The sequence below is a fragment of the Oncorhynchus mykiss genome, chromosome 2 (genome assembly GCF_057628025.1).
Source record: "Oncorhynchus mykiss isolate SJ-2025 chromosome 2, ASM5762802v1, whole genome shotgun sequence".
Lineage (NCBI taxonomy): Eukaryota > Metazoa > Chordata > Actinopteri > Salmoniformes > Salmonidae > Oncorhynchus > Oncorhynchus mykiss.
In genome coordinates this window covers 30,861,022-30,880,867 of record NC_143023.1, presented here as the reverse complement: position 1 = coordinate 30,880,867, position 19,846 = coordinate 30,861,022, and the positions used below count along the sequence as shown (strand labels likewise).

Sequence of the window (19,846 nt, the reverse complement as noted above, 5' to 3'; positions counted from 1 at the left end):
GAGAGAGTAGGGGGAGAGAGAGAGAGAGAGAGAGAGAGAGAGAGTAGGGAGAGAGAGAGAGAGAGAGTTAAGGAGGTCAACTATAGCAGCGGGAGCAAAGAGAGAAAGTGATGATTAGTCCCAGCTGTGACGTGACAGAGAGAGAGAAAGAGGGATGAGAAAGAGAGCGAAATAGAGACAGGGACATAACGAAGGATGCGGTATACCTATGAGCACCCAGGGTTAGAGGCTGGTAGGGGCAGGGCACTAGGAGTGGGTGGAATGTGTATGTCTGCTGTGCTCAAAGGGTTTTGATCCCCCCCCCCCCCATCACATCCATCGTCCCACACACACTTCCACAGCTTTGATGAGGAGTGGGCTGCATCACTGTGTGTGTGTGTTGGGGGGGTGGAGACAGGAAGAGTGTGTAAGTGTGTCTGTTCTGCGTAAAGATCTGAGACTTCTGGGCACAGCGGAAGTGTGTCGCTCCAGCTAACCCTGCTCAGCATGGACTCCACTACAACAGAGATGGGGAGACTCAGTGGAGAGAGGGATATCTGAATAGAATAGAATAGGAGCGAGAGAGAGAGAGAGAGAGAGAGAATTGTGAAAGAGGGAAGGGGTACAGTACAGGCCCTCATATCAAATGGGATAGGGCTACAGGGGCTCAGTCAAAGCTCAACAGGTGCTCACGCTCCCCCTTCACTCAAACATGCAGGACAGATATAAAACATTTGATTCAAATGGCTTCTATTTTCACTCAGACATAAAATAAATGTCCTTTTACTTGGAACGATTCTAAAAGCACTTGACAATTATTATCATAACAATTTCCTAATAGCTATAAAAACATGCTCAGCCCCCAAATATAAAATAAATGTAATATAGTAAGTAGTCAAACACACACATACAAATTCCAAATTCTCATAAAAAGTGGCAATATGACTAGGCTACACAGGATTTGCCTTCACCAGACCGCAATATAACCAGACCGCTTCTGGTGCTCTAAGCCACATATTTACATTATTTGCCTACCAATAATGATAACTTTTTTAAAGCAAATATTATGTATTTTATTACAATTAAATGTGTTTAAGTTTTACAAAAACAAATTGACCAAAAATGTCATCCAAACATTTGGATGCAATTTTAAAAAGAAAAACGCTCAGAAAATAGACTAACCCTGATCAAATGTTTTTTTTGCTTGATGAAAAACGATTCCTTTAAGAATATTTTTCTACCAAAGAATAAAAGGCCTGACAGGGTAGAATATGGTAGGCCCGCCTCTGCCTAATAAATAGGCTAATTATTTCAGAATGGTCCTTGATTTCGTATCAATAAAGCGTTCAATGTCTTATATTAATCCATTTCGAATTTCACCTATTGCTTCAAATTTTCCATTTTCTTTTAAGTTTTTTAATCGTTCAAATATGCACATTACAAAGACGTGACTTTGTAACTATTGCCTATTGATTCATTGTCTCGTCTGTTAAATTGTAGCAGCCTTCACAGTGGGTGCAGAGGGGTGAAGGCGTCTAAAACTTCCTCGACATTTAGGCTATCCTAAACGAACATGTTAATGTCCTTTAAGCACAATGCAAATGTTGGAAACGGGAGGTGTTACTTTAACTAACAATTGCTCCATCAGTTATCGAAAGCGTCGGCGCAGGAGAGTTTGTTTTGTTAATTGCTTGTCTTAATCCTAATTACAGTTTTGGGTGGAGCAGACTTGGGCGCGGAAAGAAGGGGTAGGCTACTTTGTATGGCAACTGTAGACTACAGACTCACCTCGACAATTTCATAGGATACACGCACTACAAAGAGAAACGATCGGACCTAGGCCAGCAGCGCCTGAGTTTGGAAATTGGGATAAGGATATCTTCCAGCGCTCCGCGACAGGAGCTTCATAGCGCGGACAGGTAAAAGAGCTTCTTGCACCCCGCTTCGGTCCCTGCCGTTCGATAAACAACATTGAATAGTTTACATGTATTTGCTACGTTGTTTAGTGTAGGCTAAAAGTTCGTCTTGAATTAAGACATTAGAGCAGCCGACATTTTCACGTTGTCGCATTTCATTCACATCCTTCCACCTTAGGTTATTGGCATGTTGTGTATGTAGCCTATAGGCTATATAACCTGTCGCCATAAAAAAAACATTATCCTAATTTCATGTTTAGCAGGCTAATTGCTTAATAGTAGGCTACTATAAACTACAGATAAGCTACTCCGCAACACTGCATAACAATATATTTTTTACAAATATTCACAATTGTTTGGCTAAATTAAATCATTTTCTGAAAATCCTCTTCCCGTTTGTTGCAACTCTGAGTCTATATTAGCCTACTGATGAAAAAAAATTTTTAATTGTGTGGTCATTCAGGTAAGAATGCGATAAGGAATTGAATTGAGTCGCATTGAATGACCCTGCTATGAATCGAAAGTGATTGCATAGTATACATGACTGGAAGTGAGTTTTTTTTGCGTAGCCTACAGTTCAGTCCTTTTACATTCTTTAACTTGACAAATAAGTCGGATAACAACCCGATATTTTGGACGAGTTGACCTGTTAGCCCCGTTTCGCTTCTTATCCGACAATCTCGTCTTGCACAGGTTATTCATTGTCCTGATTCGATCTTTACACCATGGCGTTCGCTAAACTGGCAAATGTGCCCGACCGGGCATTTGACAGTTTTTAACAGTTGAACACCCGCTGCGCAACGCTTTGCTTGCTGTCACGGGCACGGGGGTATGGTACATTAGCCTATATCTGTCCAGTGTAACACATACCACAACCTGACAACTACATAAACATTGTTTTTTAAGTACAGCTGTCGTGGGCGGTAGTTGGGCTATAGCAAAGGCCCTAGGATCATATGTCCTGTCCTATTCTTTTATGATTCGTTGCCCACTCTGCTCATAGGTGTATTAAACGTTTTTTAAAACCATGGTGTGGTTTACATATACTTATCAATGCTATCATACAAATGTCAGTAATTCGACATTTGTCCGATGACGCAGCTACGTTGGAAGGTTGTGTTATCACAAAGTGCTGTGCTCATCATTGTGTGTGCAGTAGGCTTATGACTTCCCTCACATTGCCGAAAAGAAGAGGCATGTGATTCTGGTTGTGACTGGGCGCACGTTTCGGGTTGTTTACGGGAATGCACTGTGAACCTCGGTAAACATTTACCTGCGGAAAAGGTCTGCGAGCTTAAATAGGTTTCTCGATTTAGTGGTTGAAAGTTTCATTTATAGTTTCTAGAGTTGAGTCCGTTTTGCCCAGGGTATCAGTCACACACACGCGCACACATCAGTTTCTCTCTGTGAAAAACAAGAGAATCTCAGTCTTGTTACTTACACTATTATTGTCATTCTAAACTATTGTTCAGTCTTTGAGTTAATGCAAAATTAAGATTTCATAAATCTAATATTTGGGAAATGTGCATTTGAGTTATGAAGCAAACGTTGTAGTATTTTTATTACAGGAAGTGATGAAGTCATTACATCATTTGAGTTTGTGATAGTGGCAGGCCAGCTCTATCTGGACTCCAGTGTTTGATGGGCTAACTCTCACTCCCCCCTCTTTCCTTGCCTCATTGTCAGCAGTGTGTCAATGCCACTGGCCCCTGTTTCACTCGTAATGAAAAGTACAATGTAATCAGTGGCATGTGCCAAATAGACCATGATTAGCTCTTCCTCTGGGTTAAGGAGGGTGACTGTCTGGTGGTGTTGATCGTAACACACGTGTCCGCTGTGTGGACAGTCCCTCCAGATGGCTGAGGGGGGAGTGTGTGTGTGTGTGTGTGTGTGTGTGTGTGTGCAGCCGTGGTGGATTGGCAAGATGAGAGCAACTGCAATGCCTCAACCCCACCCTGCTCTACGCTGTAGGGGGGCTCGACCTGACGCATGCCACGCGTCTACACACACAGGTCCCTCAGCCCAAATGGGATAATGGCTTGGCCTAACCCCCCCCCCCCCCCCCTAATGGTTCCTCCATTGAGGGTCTAACTCTTTCCAGAACAACACCCAAATCCACTGTGCCTCCTCCGCGCACACTTTTTGAGGAAAGTTCAAGCGGATACAAGCTTCGTTTGACACACACACACACACACACACGCCACAGGAAATGGTCAATAACAATCTTCTTGCTATGATCTTGTGAGAGGCATCCTGTAGACCGGAATTAAAACATATTGTGACAAAGGGGAGAAAATCAGTGACACTCCAGATCAACTCTCAAGATAAGATCCACTGCTGTTGTGGGGAAAGTTTTGGGAAGATTGTGATATTCAAACTCTCTCACAATGTGAATAACAGTCAGGGCCCTTGAATGAGAAATGGACAGTGTAGCCAGTACTTCTCTTTTTGTGACAACAAGAACATGAAAAGCAGGACCGTTAAGCTGTATCTGCTATGAAGTCAATAAAGTTTGCCTCTTGTCTCAGAGGGAACCAGGAATTTGGAATGGCTGCTAATCTCACCTGTGGTTTAGCCACCCCCACCCATTCCACCCACTCTCATCCTCACCTCCTTTCTCTTCTTTCTTTTCATAATCCCTACCTCCTTCTGATGTGTTGGCACCACAATTATGCTGTGTGTGTTATACTCTTAGCCCTGATAGGAGCCCTCTGTAAAACTAACAGAGACAGGAGGTCCCCATGCCCTTCTTTGTGTGCCCCCCCCCCCCCCCCCTCTCCTCCAGGCATGCAGGCCACATTAAATACCCTCCTCGGCCTGCGCATAAACAAAAAGAGCCATTTGACTTCAGAGCAGAGGGACCCCTCCCTACCCCCCCCCCCCCCCCCAGCCTCAGGCCTGCCTGCGCCCCCTCCTTCCTTTACAGTTTAAGCAGAGAGAGGGAGAGGGGAAAGGGATCAGGAGAGCCTACTGGGCCCAGATTGTTCCTAGCCAGCAAGCGGGTAGGGATGGACCACATGTGACTTTCAAAAGCGATAAGATGTTATTTTCCCTCTCGTTTTTTTTGTTTAGTTGAAATCTTAACTTGTTTTTCTGGAGGGAGGGAGATGTTTTTTTTCGGTAGGGGTTGGTCGCTACAGAGCATGATCATGTAGACCAGCTGGGGTGCAGATCGTGTGTGTGTTTGGGACCGGTGGGTCGTCTGTTGGCAGGAAGGAGTAGGCAGCGAGTGATGTGGTCAACTCTCTGTCTCCAGTGGGAGGGGAGAAAGAAAGGAAGAGGGAGGGATTGAAGACCCGGTTATGTCCTTTCTTTCTCTCCCTCCCTGCCGCCCTCCCCTGCCTCATGTTTTATTTTCTTCATTATCATTCTTCATTAGCCCTCGCTCCACTCCGCCCCACTCAAGACTAATGTCAATCAAGAGGGGGAGAGTAGGGGATTTCCAGTTGAATTCCAGGACATGGTTGCTTGCTTTGAGTGGGCTTTGCTATGAGGATCTGATATACAGACCACGGATGGAGAAAAAGAGGACTAGATGGAGGAGGAGAGACAGTGTTTAGTGGTGTATTTAACCAGGGTCAGCAAGCCCTGGTCTTTTTATGCCTCAGTTTATTACCAGAGGCAGAGAGATAGAAAGGGAAGGAGAGAGGGATGTGTTGGTGAGACTGAGCCATGAGGTCAGTCCAGTGTCGCCCTCTAGAGGGTGTGTATCTGTGTGTGTGAGAGGAACGTCTGTCCTCAGTTCTGTGCAGGGTAAACAGTATAGGGGCATTGAGTCACTGTCACAGGATGTCCTCCTTCTACATTAAGACTCATAATCACCCCTCCCCCAATCTATGTGTGTTTGTGGGGGGTTGTTGATATATAATAGTGGCACCGTTACACAACAATCACCTATGTTGAGGGAATATGTTTTTGAGACTTTGATTTGGAACTGGCAACCTTTTCTAATTTTATTGAAGTTTTTCGAAGACTGCAGGGGAATGTTTGAATTTATGTTCAGGTGTGTGATGGTACTTTTATGTTCCAATCGATATTGTTGTGTGTTTTTTTTGTGTGGGGCAGCAAGAGCTCATGCCTCAGGTGAAAGCGCCTGCTATTTCCATAGGGCATTGTGCGTTTGCCACTGCTACCCTGAATGAGCTGCAAGCGATCGTGTTCCTCATGGTGGTGGGCGGTCCTTGAGAGGGGGAGTGGAGACTGAATGAGGGAGGGACCACTGAGTGAATCAACATCTCCCTCACTTGTCAAGGGGCAGTCAGTTAAACAGAAGGCACTCACTGGAGCAGACACACACGCTCACACACAGCACTCACACTCTGGAATAGTGCTTGGATCAGAGGGGGAGAGGGTGAACTGCACCTGTCCCACGTGCGCACATAAACACTCTCACCCAGGTGATAGATCATTCGGCCCTATGTGTGGCTGGGACCAAAGCTTCTCGGTGAGTACGCTACTTAACCCTAGTCAATGGAGAAAGAGTCTTGTAGAATTTAAAAAATATATATTATTATTTTGGTACTTTCACTTTATTTTAAGGAAATATTTGCTACATTTTTTCCCTAAATTATATGATTAGTTTTGAGGATTTTAATTTAAAGTTGTGTATTACATTTGTTTTGCTTGTAATAAGAATCAAAGACTTTCCTAAATGAATCCAGTGACAACAAATATGAAGGTTTATTTTATGACTTATTTGTATAAGTCATACGGTTTTCTCCTTGTTTGTCTGGCCACTCCATTATGCAATGAGTTTGTTAAACTTTCAATATATTGTGTAATAGAATATTTAAATGCAATCATTTTGAGTATTGAGATGGTTTAAATTGTTAAAAGCTTATTGTAGTTTGTCCACTTCAGCAGAATGATTTTAATTATTAAAATTCCAGAAATTGTCATTGGTTATAGCTTGCTTAAATTTGAAACTTGTATTTTCAAAGTCTGTTTTTAAACGATATCAGTAGTGTTTATCGAATATTTGAACAGAAGTGTGTGTGTGTGTGTGTGTGTGGGGTGGGGTGGGGTGGGGGGTGGGGGGGGGGGGATAAATCAGTTGCTTTTGGCCAGGTTCTCAGTTTCAGTATTAGTTTTGCACAGCTGTCATAGAAAGACGTCTTTATTAGCAGGAACAGATTTCGACTAGTGTTTGGTATTATATTTATCTATATATTTAAATCCCTTTTAAAGGATATTCATGAAATCAATGTCCAATAAATAATATCACAATATTAAATAGTTTGAAAGGATCTACTCTAAATTGAAATGGAATATCCTAGTTTGTTGTATTATAATTTCATGTATGTAATTATTTGGGATATTGTTTGCCGTACAGTTTGTTTTAAAGAAATGTTGGAAAAGCGATTTGTTGTTCTGTTACTCTTCCAGAAGTTAATTAATTACACTAGTCTCCTAGGAACCTGTTTTGTTGGCTTGAGTGAATGTTGTTGAGTATAGGGTCATGTTGAATTTGGTCAAGGTTTGGGGAATTTTGTCAAGGTTTTAGTTGTGATTTAGTTTTGGACATTATTGGAGGGCCAAGTAGATTTCTGGTGTGGGTTATGGTACGTTTTTCCTGAATTATGTGACGGCGTATCAGGTTGCATTTCAGTCTATCATCGGCCTTGAAATTTGACAATCTGACATACGATCATTTATTCTACGTACACTGTTTTTTTGTGTGTGTGAGATGGTCTTGGGTGGGGAGCGTTTGAAGTTTGTTTGTGCTGCTGTGGCCCCTCAAATGGAAAAGTTTGGCGCTCCCTCCCGACTGTCCCACACACACTTGGGGATGATTTGCCAGTTCCGCTACTCTGCTTCCAATTTTAGCTCCATTCAGACCCAGACAGGATTTCCTTCCTCCGCCTTCCCCTGTTTGTGACTATTTTTCCACCCTGGGGATGGAGAGGGATAGGGACAGTGAGAGAGCATTAGGAAGAGGGGGATTAAGATACTGATGTTGACAGTTTGACAAGGAGGGAGAATGAAGAAGGGTAGGTTGGACAGAGTGGGAGAAGGGTACAGAGGGAATGAAGAATGGTAGGTTGGACAGAGTGGGAGAAGGGTACAGAGGGAATGAAGAAGGGTAGGTTGGACAGAGTGGGAGAAGGGTACAGAGGGAATGAAGAAGGGTAGGTTGGACAGAGTGGGAGAAGGGTACAGAGGGAATGAAGAAGGGTAGGTTGGACAGAGTGGGAGAAGGGTACAGAGGGAATGAAGAGGGTGAGGGAGGGTAGAGAGACCGGGGGGGTGCGTAGTGTGGCTGGCCCTGACCTTATGCCAACTTACATAGCCCACAGAAAGGACTCACAGCTTGGCTGCCATTGACCAATGACTTGTGCAGATAGGTTGACCAATCGGTCTTGCCCTGAGACACTAGCCAGATCAGCATACAGTATATAACACATACATACTCTTGGGTCACAACTCATCTGTAATAAAACATTCATAGACTTTTCACTCTGGATTCAATAAGTTTTTATGTAACTTATTTGAATAGAGTTGATGGTTTCCTGTGATTGAGTGTTTCCCTCTAAGTAGAGAGTAGTGGGGATCAGACTGTCCTGGGCTGGAGGCTAGTAGGGTCGGTCGACTGTGGCTCTTGTTCCCACAGAGAGAGCACAGACACTGTCTGCTTAGTCAGCCAGTCTCAAAGGAACTCGCCACTCACTGACTCATACTGGATAATAACGCTCCCCCTTTTTTTTCTCCCCTTGTCTTTCTTTCTGTTCTCTTTATCTCATCTCTCCCCTTCTACATTTTTTCCTTTCTCCTTCTCTCCATCTGTCTGTCTCTTGATCTTTTTTTTTTCCTCACTCGCTCTCCCTTTCTCAGGCTACCTCTCATAGCTCGGCCATGTTGACTACCGAGGGGGCCCACACCGTAGAGCACGACGTCGGCAAAATGGACACAGAACCCCACAGGGACACGGAAACTCAGATGGGCACAGGATCCAAAATGGCCACCGACACAGACTCTAAGATGGAGGAGGCGGACATGATGAAGTGGACGGAGGCAGAGTTTGAGGAGAAGTGTACCTACATCGTCAAGGATACTCCGCGGGAGGCAGGAACGGAGAGCGAGGGGTTAACGAGAGCAGAGGCCTCGCTGCCTCGTAACCTGGCCTTCAAACAACTTGCGGAATCCAAAGAGGTAGGAGGACACGTGTGTGTGTGTGTGTGTGTGTGTGTGTGTGTGTGTGTGTGTATATACATACATAAATACACACACCGTCTGTAAACCCATATGCCCCCCCTCCCAAACTCGCATGACTCCACTTTAGGTAAAATATGACAGCAGGAGAAATGTCAGCCAGGGGAAATTGTGGCGAGGAGCGTGTCTCGTTGTAAAAGATCGCACACTGGAGCACGGCGACGACCTGTATGTGTTGTAGGAGTGGTGTGTAAGCCCAGTGTGGAGGGGAATTCACACACACTCTGAGGTGTGATGCAGGTTGCTACAGAGCCTCCGCAGTGAGAAATGAGCTCCCACCCATCCATGAAGTCATTAATCATACTTAGCCCTGCTGTTGACAGGAGCTTCATCCACACATCCTGATAACCATTTTCCATACCTGTCTCTGTGTGTCTATCCCTCGATGTTCTCACACTTTGTCGCGCTGTCTCTTCTATCCCCTAGAGGGCGCACTAGTCAGTCCTACACTAGACCAGACCCAACTCTCCCTACCTACATACCTACCTGTCCAACTCTGTCCAAATATCACCTTCTTCACAACCCGAACTGATCCCCAGTCTAACTGTTGAACACTGTAGAATATGTGCGAGGGGTCACGAGGTTAGGTGGGGGAGCGTGTTGCGTTTTGTGGTTTTAACCTGATCAAGACCGCATGATTTGGTTGCAATTAATAGATTTTCTCATCATTGCTCATCTGTTTCTTATCACCCTGTGTGTGTGAGAATGAGTGTTTCCCACCACGTTTGTTTACGACCTGATACGGTATCAGTCAATATTTATCACCTTCACAGAAGGGACCACTAAGATTGATAGAGGAAAATGAGAGGATGTGGAAAGAATATAGCATTTACCAGTGATCAAAGGATATTGACTTAGTCATTTAGAGAGCATTGTAAAGTGAGTTAATAAGTTATCCTCAAAACACCCCTAATCTTGAGACATGGTCTGGCCCTGGGGTGGAAATGGGAAGGGGGATTTCCCAATCCTTTAGGGGGTGGGTGTTTTGTGTAGGATATGCATGAAGAGGGAAAGGGTGTGTGTGTGCGAGCGCGTGCGTGCAAGTGTAGACTGTGTGTAGGGGGTTTGGTGAATACATCAGAGTTTCATGGTTAGGAGATAAGCTGAACGTCTAGGTTTGATAATCCCTCAGTTTGACAGATGCACTTCCCCTTGCTGTTCTTCCTTCCTCCCTCCCATTTCAAGTTTTTTTTCCTTCTATTTTTAATGTAAATTGTTTTGCAAGGAACAAAAGCGCTTCAATATCAGGTGTGGATATCTTCCTCTTAAGGCGAACAGTCTATTTAGATAATGAGTTGTTTTGATGTGGTAGGGTGTGTTGTGTGGTTAGGAGAGTGGGTGTCCGAGGGAGTGGCCCTGTGGTCAATTAGAAAGGAACAGAGAAGGTGAGGCGAGGAGGGCGAGATGCTTTGTGTCACAACCTGGGTGAGATAGAGGAAACTCTTTCTAACTCTTCCTGTTGGCACTGGATAAGGGTTAGGTGTGTGTTTTGCTTATGTTCACACACTTAAAACGCACAGCAAATGTGGCTTGAGGAAAAAGTGTGACTGTCCAATTCCCACCTAAGTCCACAGATTATTTCTAGTACAGAGTAGTAATTAAACACACACAGAGAGGGAGGCAGCCTTGTTTGTTGATTTGATCGTGATGGGTTCTTCCGGCCGTCTTCATGTGAAGACTGTGACCTCCTGGCAGGATGTGATAACGTAAATCCTCTAACCACAGAACACACACACACTTCAACTAATGGTCTTTATCGCTGTCCTGTAGGTGATTGGAGTGGCCAGCAGAGAGTACATCCCCAAAGGAACACGCTTCGGCCCCTTGGTGGGTCAGATTTACACTGCAGACAGCGTCCCCAAAGACGCCAACAGGAAGTACTTCTGGAGGGTGAGTGGTTTTCCCTCCTGTCCACTAACACACACACACACACACACACACAGCGAGCGCTTCACTTTCAGTAAAAGACAGCCACAGAGGAAGAAAAACAATCATAGGTCATTTCCTGTTCCACTGACTGACTGACTGAGTGTGACGTCACAGCCAGGGTCTCTGCATTCTGAAGAAGTTTGTGTATGGAGACAGAAGGGGTTTTCTCTCTAATCATTCTGAGACTAAGGCTCTCCACTGTGTGTGTGTGTGTGGTACATCCTGTGTGTATGCAGTTTTTTATACACATACTTGTCTCGGACACACACACACCCTCAACACCTATTTCATCATGATACATCTGCTGGGTGAAGCCTGCTGTTCAATAGTGGTTGTCTGATCAGTAAGTGTGGCAGCTAGTACAGTAAGAACTGTAGTGGAACAATGGCGGAGGAATATGACTATTTTACACTGTACACAGGAACAGTGCTTGTCACTTCCAGGAACAATGACAATGTAGCACCCCCCCCCCCCCCCCCCCCCCCCCACACACACACACACAGGCACTCACCTAGATTCAACAACATCCCATAGCAATGCGTTCTATTCATGTCCCTTGCTCAGGCAAGCCACAACAACACAGAGTTATAGGCCTCTCTCGGTGATGATGTTGATGGCCACAGTCAGATAGGAGAGAGGCTGGTCTATGAGTGGGGAAAGATTCAGAATGAGTGTCGTTGACATTGTCAGCGTGACGTATCCTCTGACTCAACTCTTTTTTGGACGTGTATAAGAGGGGAGAGGCTCCTACTCGCTGTCTCACCATCTGTCTGTATAACTGGCTATAAGGTCTGGAGTGTAGGAGGGGAGAGATTTAACGAGTCTACACTTTAATGATATTACACTCGCGCTGCTGAAAATATGATTTGTCGACATATTTAGTCGTTACTCGGCACAGTTTTTCTAGAGCGTTCTAAACTTGCCATTGAGTCTTCCTTGCCCGTTAACCTTTGACCATTTCCCGACTCTCCGTCCCCTCAGATCTACTCGGAGGGCGACTTCCACCACTTTGTGGACGGCCTGGACGAGGAGCGGTCTAACTGGATGCGCTACGTCAACCCGGCCCACTCGGCGGAGGAGCAGAACCTGGCGGCGTGCCAGAATGGCACGAACATCTACTTCTACACGGTGAGGGCCATCCCCCCTGGCACCGAGCTGCTGGTGTGGTACTGCCCAGAGTTCGCTCACCGCCTCCACTACCCGCCCTCTGGAGAGCTCATGATGCAGAAACTCAGTAAGACCTTTCATATGAAACCTTATTACATGGATGTTATACCATAGTAATAACACTGTAAACTGTCAGTTATATAATGATGATCATATACTGTATGCAATGCTTTATTACATAGTAATAACATTGTATCCTTGGAAGTATAGTGTACTATTGGTGTTATGTTGATTAACTTTCCATGGTCATCTTGAGTGTGAGTTATTTTATTTAGCACCAACCTGCTCAGTGTTTGTGTGTCGCGAGAGTGTATATTTGTGAGAGCCTGACAGTGTTTCTGAGGGGAGCCACGTCTCCTTCCTCTCTGAACATCAGCCTGGCATTACCACACACAGCCCCTCGACCTTTCATCTCTGTCAGCGCCACCATTGCGTGTGTGTGGTCACTCTGGTCATAAATAAAGTCAATCAGCTAAATGCAAAAATGAGTAAGTGTGTGAGGAAGCAACAACAAAAATGCGATGGATTGGAGGGGAAAAAAAGAGTGAGCGAGAGAGAGCGCCAGACAGAGTAGGGATGGAAGGAGCCAGCATTCTGCCTCCAGGTGTAGTAGGTAGTGACTACAGTTCCCCGGGAGATGCACATCTCCTGGGGCAGAGAGACACAGGGGCCTGGGCGCCCTCATGGTACTGGCCCCTCTGGCCCCTACTCTTTCTCTATGGCCCCTGTAATTAAACCACCCCACTACTGCAGGGGTCCCTGTTGACCTGGGAATGACATCATACTCACCTCTTTCTGTTTTTCTTCTCTCTGTCTCGGTCCATCTCTCTCCCTGTGTCTTTCTCCATTAACCCAGTCATAGTAGAACCAGACGTGTGTGTGTGTGTTGGTTATGTGTGAGTCAGCAGAACTGGCTGGTCTGAAATGACTGAACTCAAGCTCTTCTCCCACTCGCTCTCCCTCTTTGTGTGACAGCTGTTTTTTTCTCCATATTTGAGAGTGTGTGTGACAATCAATGACAATACGTTTTGCACAGACATATGGCACCTGTTAGCATTTCCTGTTCTAAATGTGTGTTCGTTCAAACGCATACTATCCTACTCACACCCCCTCTCCCTTGCATGCAAGCACACACATACCCGGAGAGGTATTTCATTCCAACACACTCACTCTTTTAATCTCAAAAGTGTGTGCGCGCACACGTGCCCCTGTGCGTGTTTGTGTATGACGGGCTGACGGCTCCTTGGCATTCTCCCTAATTTATTTGGCACTTTAAAAGTGGAGAGACAGAGAAAAGGGAGGGAAGAGAGGAAGAAAAGCGTCTCCTCTATTGACTACTTGAACTTCCTGGCGGCGGGACTGTGCTGACAGATTGATATCTCCAAGATGGCCACCCTGTTTGTTTTCTGTAAGAAAGGAGGGGAAAGAGAGGAGGGCTGGGAGTGGTGTTATCTGGGGGGGAGGACAGGGAGGAGGAAAGGGGGGGAGGCACACTGATAACCTCTGTTTACATACTGCCGCAGTAGTGGTGTGGGGGTCACTGTGTTGGTTGAAAGTCTGTCGAGTGCTGGAAAGCTTAATGTGTGTATATACAAGTTAGTGGACACACACACACACAGACACACACACACAGATTTGTGACCCTCTAGTAAAGGTACAATGGGTAGTAAATGGATGGGATTGATGTCCACTCTAAATCCCAACTCTGATGGAGGTTTAACAGGTGAGGATGTGCTAACCGACATGCAGAGGCGTTTAGTGTGTGTAGCCTGGAAGCGACAAAGGCCTCTTTGCCATGGTGTGTGTGTGTGTGTGTGAGAGACAGGGGGAGAGAGTCAGGAGGAGAGGGCAGGCTGAGGCCAAACTTTGGAGAGGAAACTTTCAATCAGCCCTGCCCCCATTTGGATTTTATCTTGATTTTTATCTGCCCCCAGACCACCTCCTCTACACACACACACACACCCTGCCCAGAGGCAGCCGTCACGCCTCACTTCCTGTCTTTTAGCCCCCCATGATCGTTCGTCAAATCTGTCGCTCTAATTGGACCACTGGGTTACTGTGTTCCTAACCCCTCCTCCCCCCTCACACTCTACAGCTGAAAGACCATTATTTCTCCTAAGCTAAAGACATGTCTAGATAAGTTTTTCTTCCTGTGGGCACTTTAAAATGCTCCTGACACCAAGTCAAAGGGAAACGGGGTCTTCAGTCAGAGGGAGAACAGTGTCTGACCTCTCTCTCTCAACCCTCTACAGAGCAGTCTCTGCTGGAAGCCAAGCAGCAGGCCAGTGAGGAGCATGTAAGCAGCAGCAGTGCCCCAGTCAAGATAGAACACAGTGTCTCCTCCATCCTCAGGGGCCCCACCACCTCCAGCAAGAGGGAGCCCAGCCGGCCACTGGCCACGCGACCCCGCTGTGCTGACAGCCCCGAGCGACCTCTGTACCCCCGTGCCCTCTACCCCCCATTCCGCCCCCACCCTCATCTGACTGAAGAGTTCCTGAGTTGTAAGACCAGCCCGGTACAGTTTGGTTACACAGTGATCAGATCACCAGGCAACCAGTCGTCAGCGACCCCAAGTCCGTCGGCGCGGAGCAGTCCGGAGAGTAGCCCCCACGGTAGCCCCGCAGCTCCCCAACCCACACCCCCATCCTCTTTTTACTCCCAAGGTTTGGGTCCCTTCCCAGGCTACTCTCCACCAGCCGCCCCCCTTTCCTCGCCCTTCTACCCTCCCGGCCCCCACTACTCCCGCTACATGCTACCCCACCACTACCCACTACCTGGGGGTGGGGTGCCCACTGTTGGGGGCATGTTTCCAAGAATGTACCCTCTTTTCAGCAGCCTGCTGCCCCCCCACATGCCCCTGCTGCCTGGGGAGGCGGGGAGAAGGTTCTTACTGCCTGACTCCTCCCACCCCTCATTCTCCACCCACAGGGACTTCCTCCACTCCGCCCCCACCAGTGCCTTTTTGGCCGCCACCACCCTCAAGGACAAGGCTGGCCCCCACTACCCCAATCACCCCTACCCTGGCCATGCTCATCCTCACCCACACGGGCACCTCCACGCCCCCACCAGCGGCTCCCCTACAGCGGGCACAGCAGCCCCTAGCGAGCGTGTGCCCACCAAGCCTACCTCAGCACTACGGGGCAGTGCCAGCGGCCGGCAAGAGGAGGAGGCCATGAACCTGAGCAAGATGAAGCGTGGTGGTGGCTCTACAGGCTACAAGACCCTGCCTTACCCACTCAAGAAGCAGAACGGCAAGATCAAGTACGAGTGTAACGTCTGCAGCAAGACCTTCGGCCAGCTCTCTAACCTCAAGGTGAGACTGGAGACATTCTGTTCGCTCCCTTCATTCCATGCAGCCAGACTACTTTGTGTTCCCTTGCATTGAACCCAACTGACGTATCATTGTGTCCTTGCTGTGTTTAGGTGCACTTGCGTGTCCACAGCGGTGAGCGACCCTTCAAGTGTTCGACCTGCAGTAAGGGCTTCACCCAGCTGGCCCACCTGCAGAAACACTTCCTGGTGCACACTGGAGAGAAGCCCCATGAGTGCTCGGTAAAGGCCACCACAAATTCTATGCTAGCCGCCAAGCCTATTAAGCTAGCTAGCTGCAGCAGCATATACATAAGCAACGCTGAACTTCCTCCTCTAACCCTTCACTTGTCCTCTTTCTCCCCAGGTGTGCCATAAGCGCTTCAGCAGCACCAGCAACCTAAAGACCCACCTGCGCCTCCACTCGGGTGAGAAGCCCTACTCGTGCAAGCTCTGCCCTGCCAAGTTCACCCAGTTTGTCCACCTCAAGCTGCACAAGCGCCTTCACTCCCGCGAGCGGCCACACAAGTGCCCCCACTGCCACCGCCACTACATTCACCTGTGCAGCCTGCGGCTACACCTGAAGGGCTACTGTCTGGCTGCCGTCACCTCCTCAGGTGGCCCCACCCCCAGCCCCTCCACCCAGGAAGAGCTCCAGCGCATCAACGAGGAGATTGAGCGCTTCGACATGAGCGACCACGCTGAGAGGCTGGACCAGCTCCAGGGAGGGGTTGAGGTTGAGGCTGTCCTGGAGAAGCAGGTCCTGGGGATGCTGTGGAGGGAGATGGACCTCAAGACCTCCGGCTACCACCACCACAAGGGCGGCGCCAGTGAGCTCCAGTCTACAGGTTACGGCCTGTACAATTCAGTCAATGAGACGTCGGTTATCAAACTGCGCCGAAGCAGTCCGCTTCTTCCTTCCAACGTCACGATCAAGCAGGAGTCCGAGGAACAGGCTTGAGCTCACCGTTTGAAGGACGTTGAGTCAGACTGTGGCTCTGAGAACTTGGTTAGCAGGAGCAATGAGTGTAAATATATTTTTGATGGTTGTAGCGACTGGGGTTTTCAAACTTTCAGGGACTTCTGTACTCAGGGCTCCAAGAGACACTGTCCCCAGACTACTAAACTGTTCCACTGTGTCCTACACTTAAGACAGGACAATCATCCACCCTGGATTTCATATCATTATTATTACTATTATTTGTCTCTTTTCCAAGTGTTATTTTTGTTCAATTTATTATAACCTCCTTAATTTATTATGCAATTATTTTGTCTTCAAAAAGCAATATGTGGAAGTGATGTTGACAATGACCAGGTAATTCATTGTAATTTACTGTTTGTTTTTCTGGTTTTGATTTCACTCTGGGGCCATTTCTTTGTATATACTTTCTCTCTCTCTGCCTGTATCTGTCCTGTGTGACCTGTTGAGAAGCAGGGGTGCCCACTTCTCTTTTTTTAAATTTTATTTAAACAATATAGCAGGTTAAAAAAGGGTCAAAGGTCACAACTTTGTTTTGCCAAAGGTGAACAGAACTGTTGATTAGAAAGAAAAGGTGTTGCTTGACCTTCTGACCCGTCCAGCAAGCATCCCTATGTCCACGCTCATCCTGAGCTCTACAAAAAAGGGCTTTTTGTTTGTTTGTATATTTTCAACAACAGTTACCTCAATGTGTGTATGATTGTATGCCTGTGAGTAGGAGTGTAAGTATGTGTGTGTCTGTTCAGAGGGAAACTGAAGGCAAGTGTGTTTCTATTTATTGCTTTTGCTACTTGAAGACTCCAAAATGAACTGGAGTGCAGCTCCACATGATCCAAAGTGCAGAGAAGTCTGCTCAATATGTAGCATATAAAGACTGTGAGTCCGGGAATCCCCCCCCCGCCCACAGTCCAAGGGAACTTCAAAACACTGTCAATAGCAAAAGGGGACCAAGTAAACCTTCTCAAATGGGATTTGTCAGATTCGAGGCGAGTAACCAAAGTTTACTTGGCTTTAGTTTCAAACACACCAAAAAGAAGAGACTTTTAAAGAATCGAAAAGAAGACCAAGAGTACTGTTTGTCTGTGATGAAGTGTTAGCTCTTTAGCTGTGGTTTTGTAGTTTTTGTTTTGTTTGAGAAAAATGTATCCCCCTTCTCATTCTTAAATGGCACAGACCAAAGCACCTCGGCCTTCTTATGCACTGGCCCCTCCCCTTGATGACTTAATTGCCGGTGCTCCTCCCACTATTCAATATGATTGGACTGTTATAATGGCTGTAAGATGACATATGGTTTGTCTCCATAGCAACTGACCCCATGCCGGTGACCTGGAAGCAGTTGCACATCAGTCCCCATTCTTTTTTTTTCTCTCTCCCTCTCTTCCTCCAACCCTAAAGTATGACCAAAGCATCCCCTTTCATCTTTAGCCCTAGAGGAGAGAAATTGGAAAAAAAATACTGTCTCTGTTTACATAGTTATTTATGTGCAAAATGTAAATTTATGATAAATGTCCACAGTTCTAATCTGACTCTTTGTGTGTGAGTTTTTATCTGCCTCCTGTTTTGGGTATTGTGCTTTAGGAGAAGCAGCTAGCAGACATTAGGGTCTCAGTATTCTATGGCTTCTGGTAGATCACCTCTCATGTAGCCCCAGATCAGTGATCATGGAGGAAAGGACAGGAGAGGTAGCTAGTTAAAATTAATGAGACACCACTTTGCCTCGGACAATATGAGGCATCATCAAAGTGGTAAGCATGCCTTTTTGGTTTAGATCAAGACACTGGAAGAATTTCCAAGGGATGGAATGAATGGAGAATAGTGTATTTAGAAGACACACAAACCTTTCATTGACCTCAACACAAGATGTCTACGAATGTTCTAGTCATGCATGCATGGTCGATATGTAGTAAAGAGGACTGAAGGTTTGTCCATTTAAAAATAAAGTTTATTGTGTGCCGTGCTAAACTAAAAGACAGGAAAAGGAAATAAGAGTACATTTGGAACACATCCCCCTACCCCACGGCAATAGTAACTGTGGTCTGTCTTTTATCCTCAGTTTATCCTGCACCATTTCCTCATGAGTGTCTGCTCATTGAAAAAGTGAATAATTCAGTACAGACTGCAGGCTCTCTACAATCAAACCCACAGTGTAGTATACACAGCAGCATAACATACCTGTTTACCTCCTGGTCAAGTAAAACAGAATAGTTTTGGGCAGTGTAAAAGTACTAGACATCACCTTACTATGGTTTCAGAGTAAGGCACGTACAGGTAACTGCCAAAATAAAGGAAACACCAACATAAAGGGGTTGAGTGGACCTAAACCGTAACAGAGCCATCCGCTAGAACCCTCGTTTACTTGTTTCCTTTATTTTGGCAGTTGCCTGTATGTAGACCTACAAGGCACAATCATAAACAAGCTCTATTATAATGTAAACATTAAGCTAGCTAGCACAGCTGAGCTATTCATGTTTCTGACCTAGCATTTATTTGGTTTATTTCAAGACTAGCTGGAATGTAGCCATTACCATTTGCCTATAAACTTGCTCCTGTTTGTGAATCTTCTGCATTAGCAAACAAGAACTGTCGTCTGAGTTTGTAGCGTAGCCTACGTGCTCTTTTTCAAACCGAAAACATCCTGTGCTCTCACCTTCTGACTCAATGGTTTTCGCTTTAACGTAGCATGGGCTATTTGCTCTCTCTCCAACAGCCTATTATTACTATCAGGGAAACGGAACAATCAGATGTTGACACAGCAAGTTCCACTGCCCCAGCTAGCATGACTTAGGGATGGTACTTTTTTTGACTGACTGAGTGGGTGAAAACAGACTTACTGGGCTTCCCTAAACCTAACTGGGGACCTCACCTCAACTGGTTGGTAATGTGAGTAACACGTTATTGGTTTATGGTGTTGTCGAACATTGTGAAATGAAATACTTTTTGGTGGAGTCACCCTTGAGACACGCAAACATTGGTGCTATTCATGTTCCTAAACGAACATGGGATATAAATCTCTTAAACTCAGTTGGCAACATGTTGCCTCAAAACAGTATGGTTCTGGACCTTACAACTCTCCCTCTCTTTCACTGTCACAGACACACACACTCTGGCTGTGTGACAGAGGAGTAAATAAAGCTAAGCGATAGTTTACACACAAAAGTGTCAGTTGTATTTAGCGTCTCCATCTGCAAGTTAATGTTCTCTCCACAAGACTCTTTCGTTATGTGTGTCTTAGTTTCTATCAATGAAACCGTAGACACACGCATACGACACACATACGACACACACGCATACGCACACAACGAAATACCAACTTGTGAGTTCCCTTCCAGGCTGACGCCATCGATGAGGATGTTTCCGG

At 46.2% G+C, this 19,846-nt stretch overlaps 1 protein-coding gene across 2 annotated transcripts; it reads left to right on the top strand.

Moving 5' to 3' along the window:
* Positions 1 to 1,606: 1,606 nt before the first annotated feature.
* Positions 1,607 to 18,014, top strand: LOC110486999 (PR domain zinc finger protein 1). Of its 2 annotated transcripts, none has more exons than XM_021558905.3 (7): positions 1,607 to 1,898; positions 8,727 to 9,044; positions 10,875 to 10,994; positions 12,015 to 12,267; positions 14,453 to 15,513; positions 15,624 to 15,752; positions 15,877 to 18,014. In XM_021558905.3, exons 2-7 carry the CDS (start codon positions 8,748 to 8,750, stop codon positions 16,468 to 16,470), a joined length of 2,454 nt encoding a protein of 817 aa, XP_021414580.2. In that variant the 5' UTR covers positions 1,607 to 1,898; positions 8,727 to 8,747; the 3' UTR covers positions 16,471 to 18,014. The 2 variants fall into 2 exon arrangements, with proteins under 2 accessions (XP_021414580.2, XP_036801629.2); XM_036945734.2 differs by lacking the exon at positions 1,607 to 1,898 and adding an exon at positions 6,143 to 6,339.
* Positions 18,015 to 19,846: the final 1,832 nt, after the last annotated feature.

Excerpts from the sequence above, each read along its gene's own strand:
- LOC110486999 (XM_036945734.2), top strand. The coding sequence starts at position 6,313 with ATGTGTGGCTGGGACCAAAGCTTCTCG. Across the intron at positions 10,995-12,014 it reads ACAGGAAGTACTTCTGGAGG|ATCTACTCGGAGGGCGACTT; the intron begins GTGAGTGGTTTT and ends CCGTCCCCTCAG. Across the intron at positions 12,268-14,452 it reads GCTCATGATGCAGAAACTCA|AGCAGTCTCTGCTGGAAGCC; the intron begins GTAAGACCTTTC and ends AACCCTCTACAG.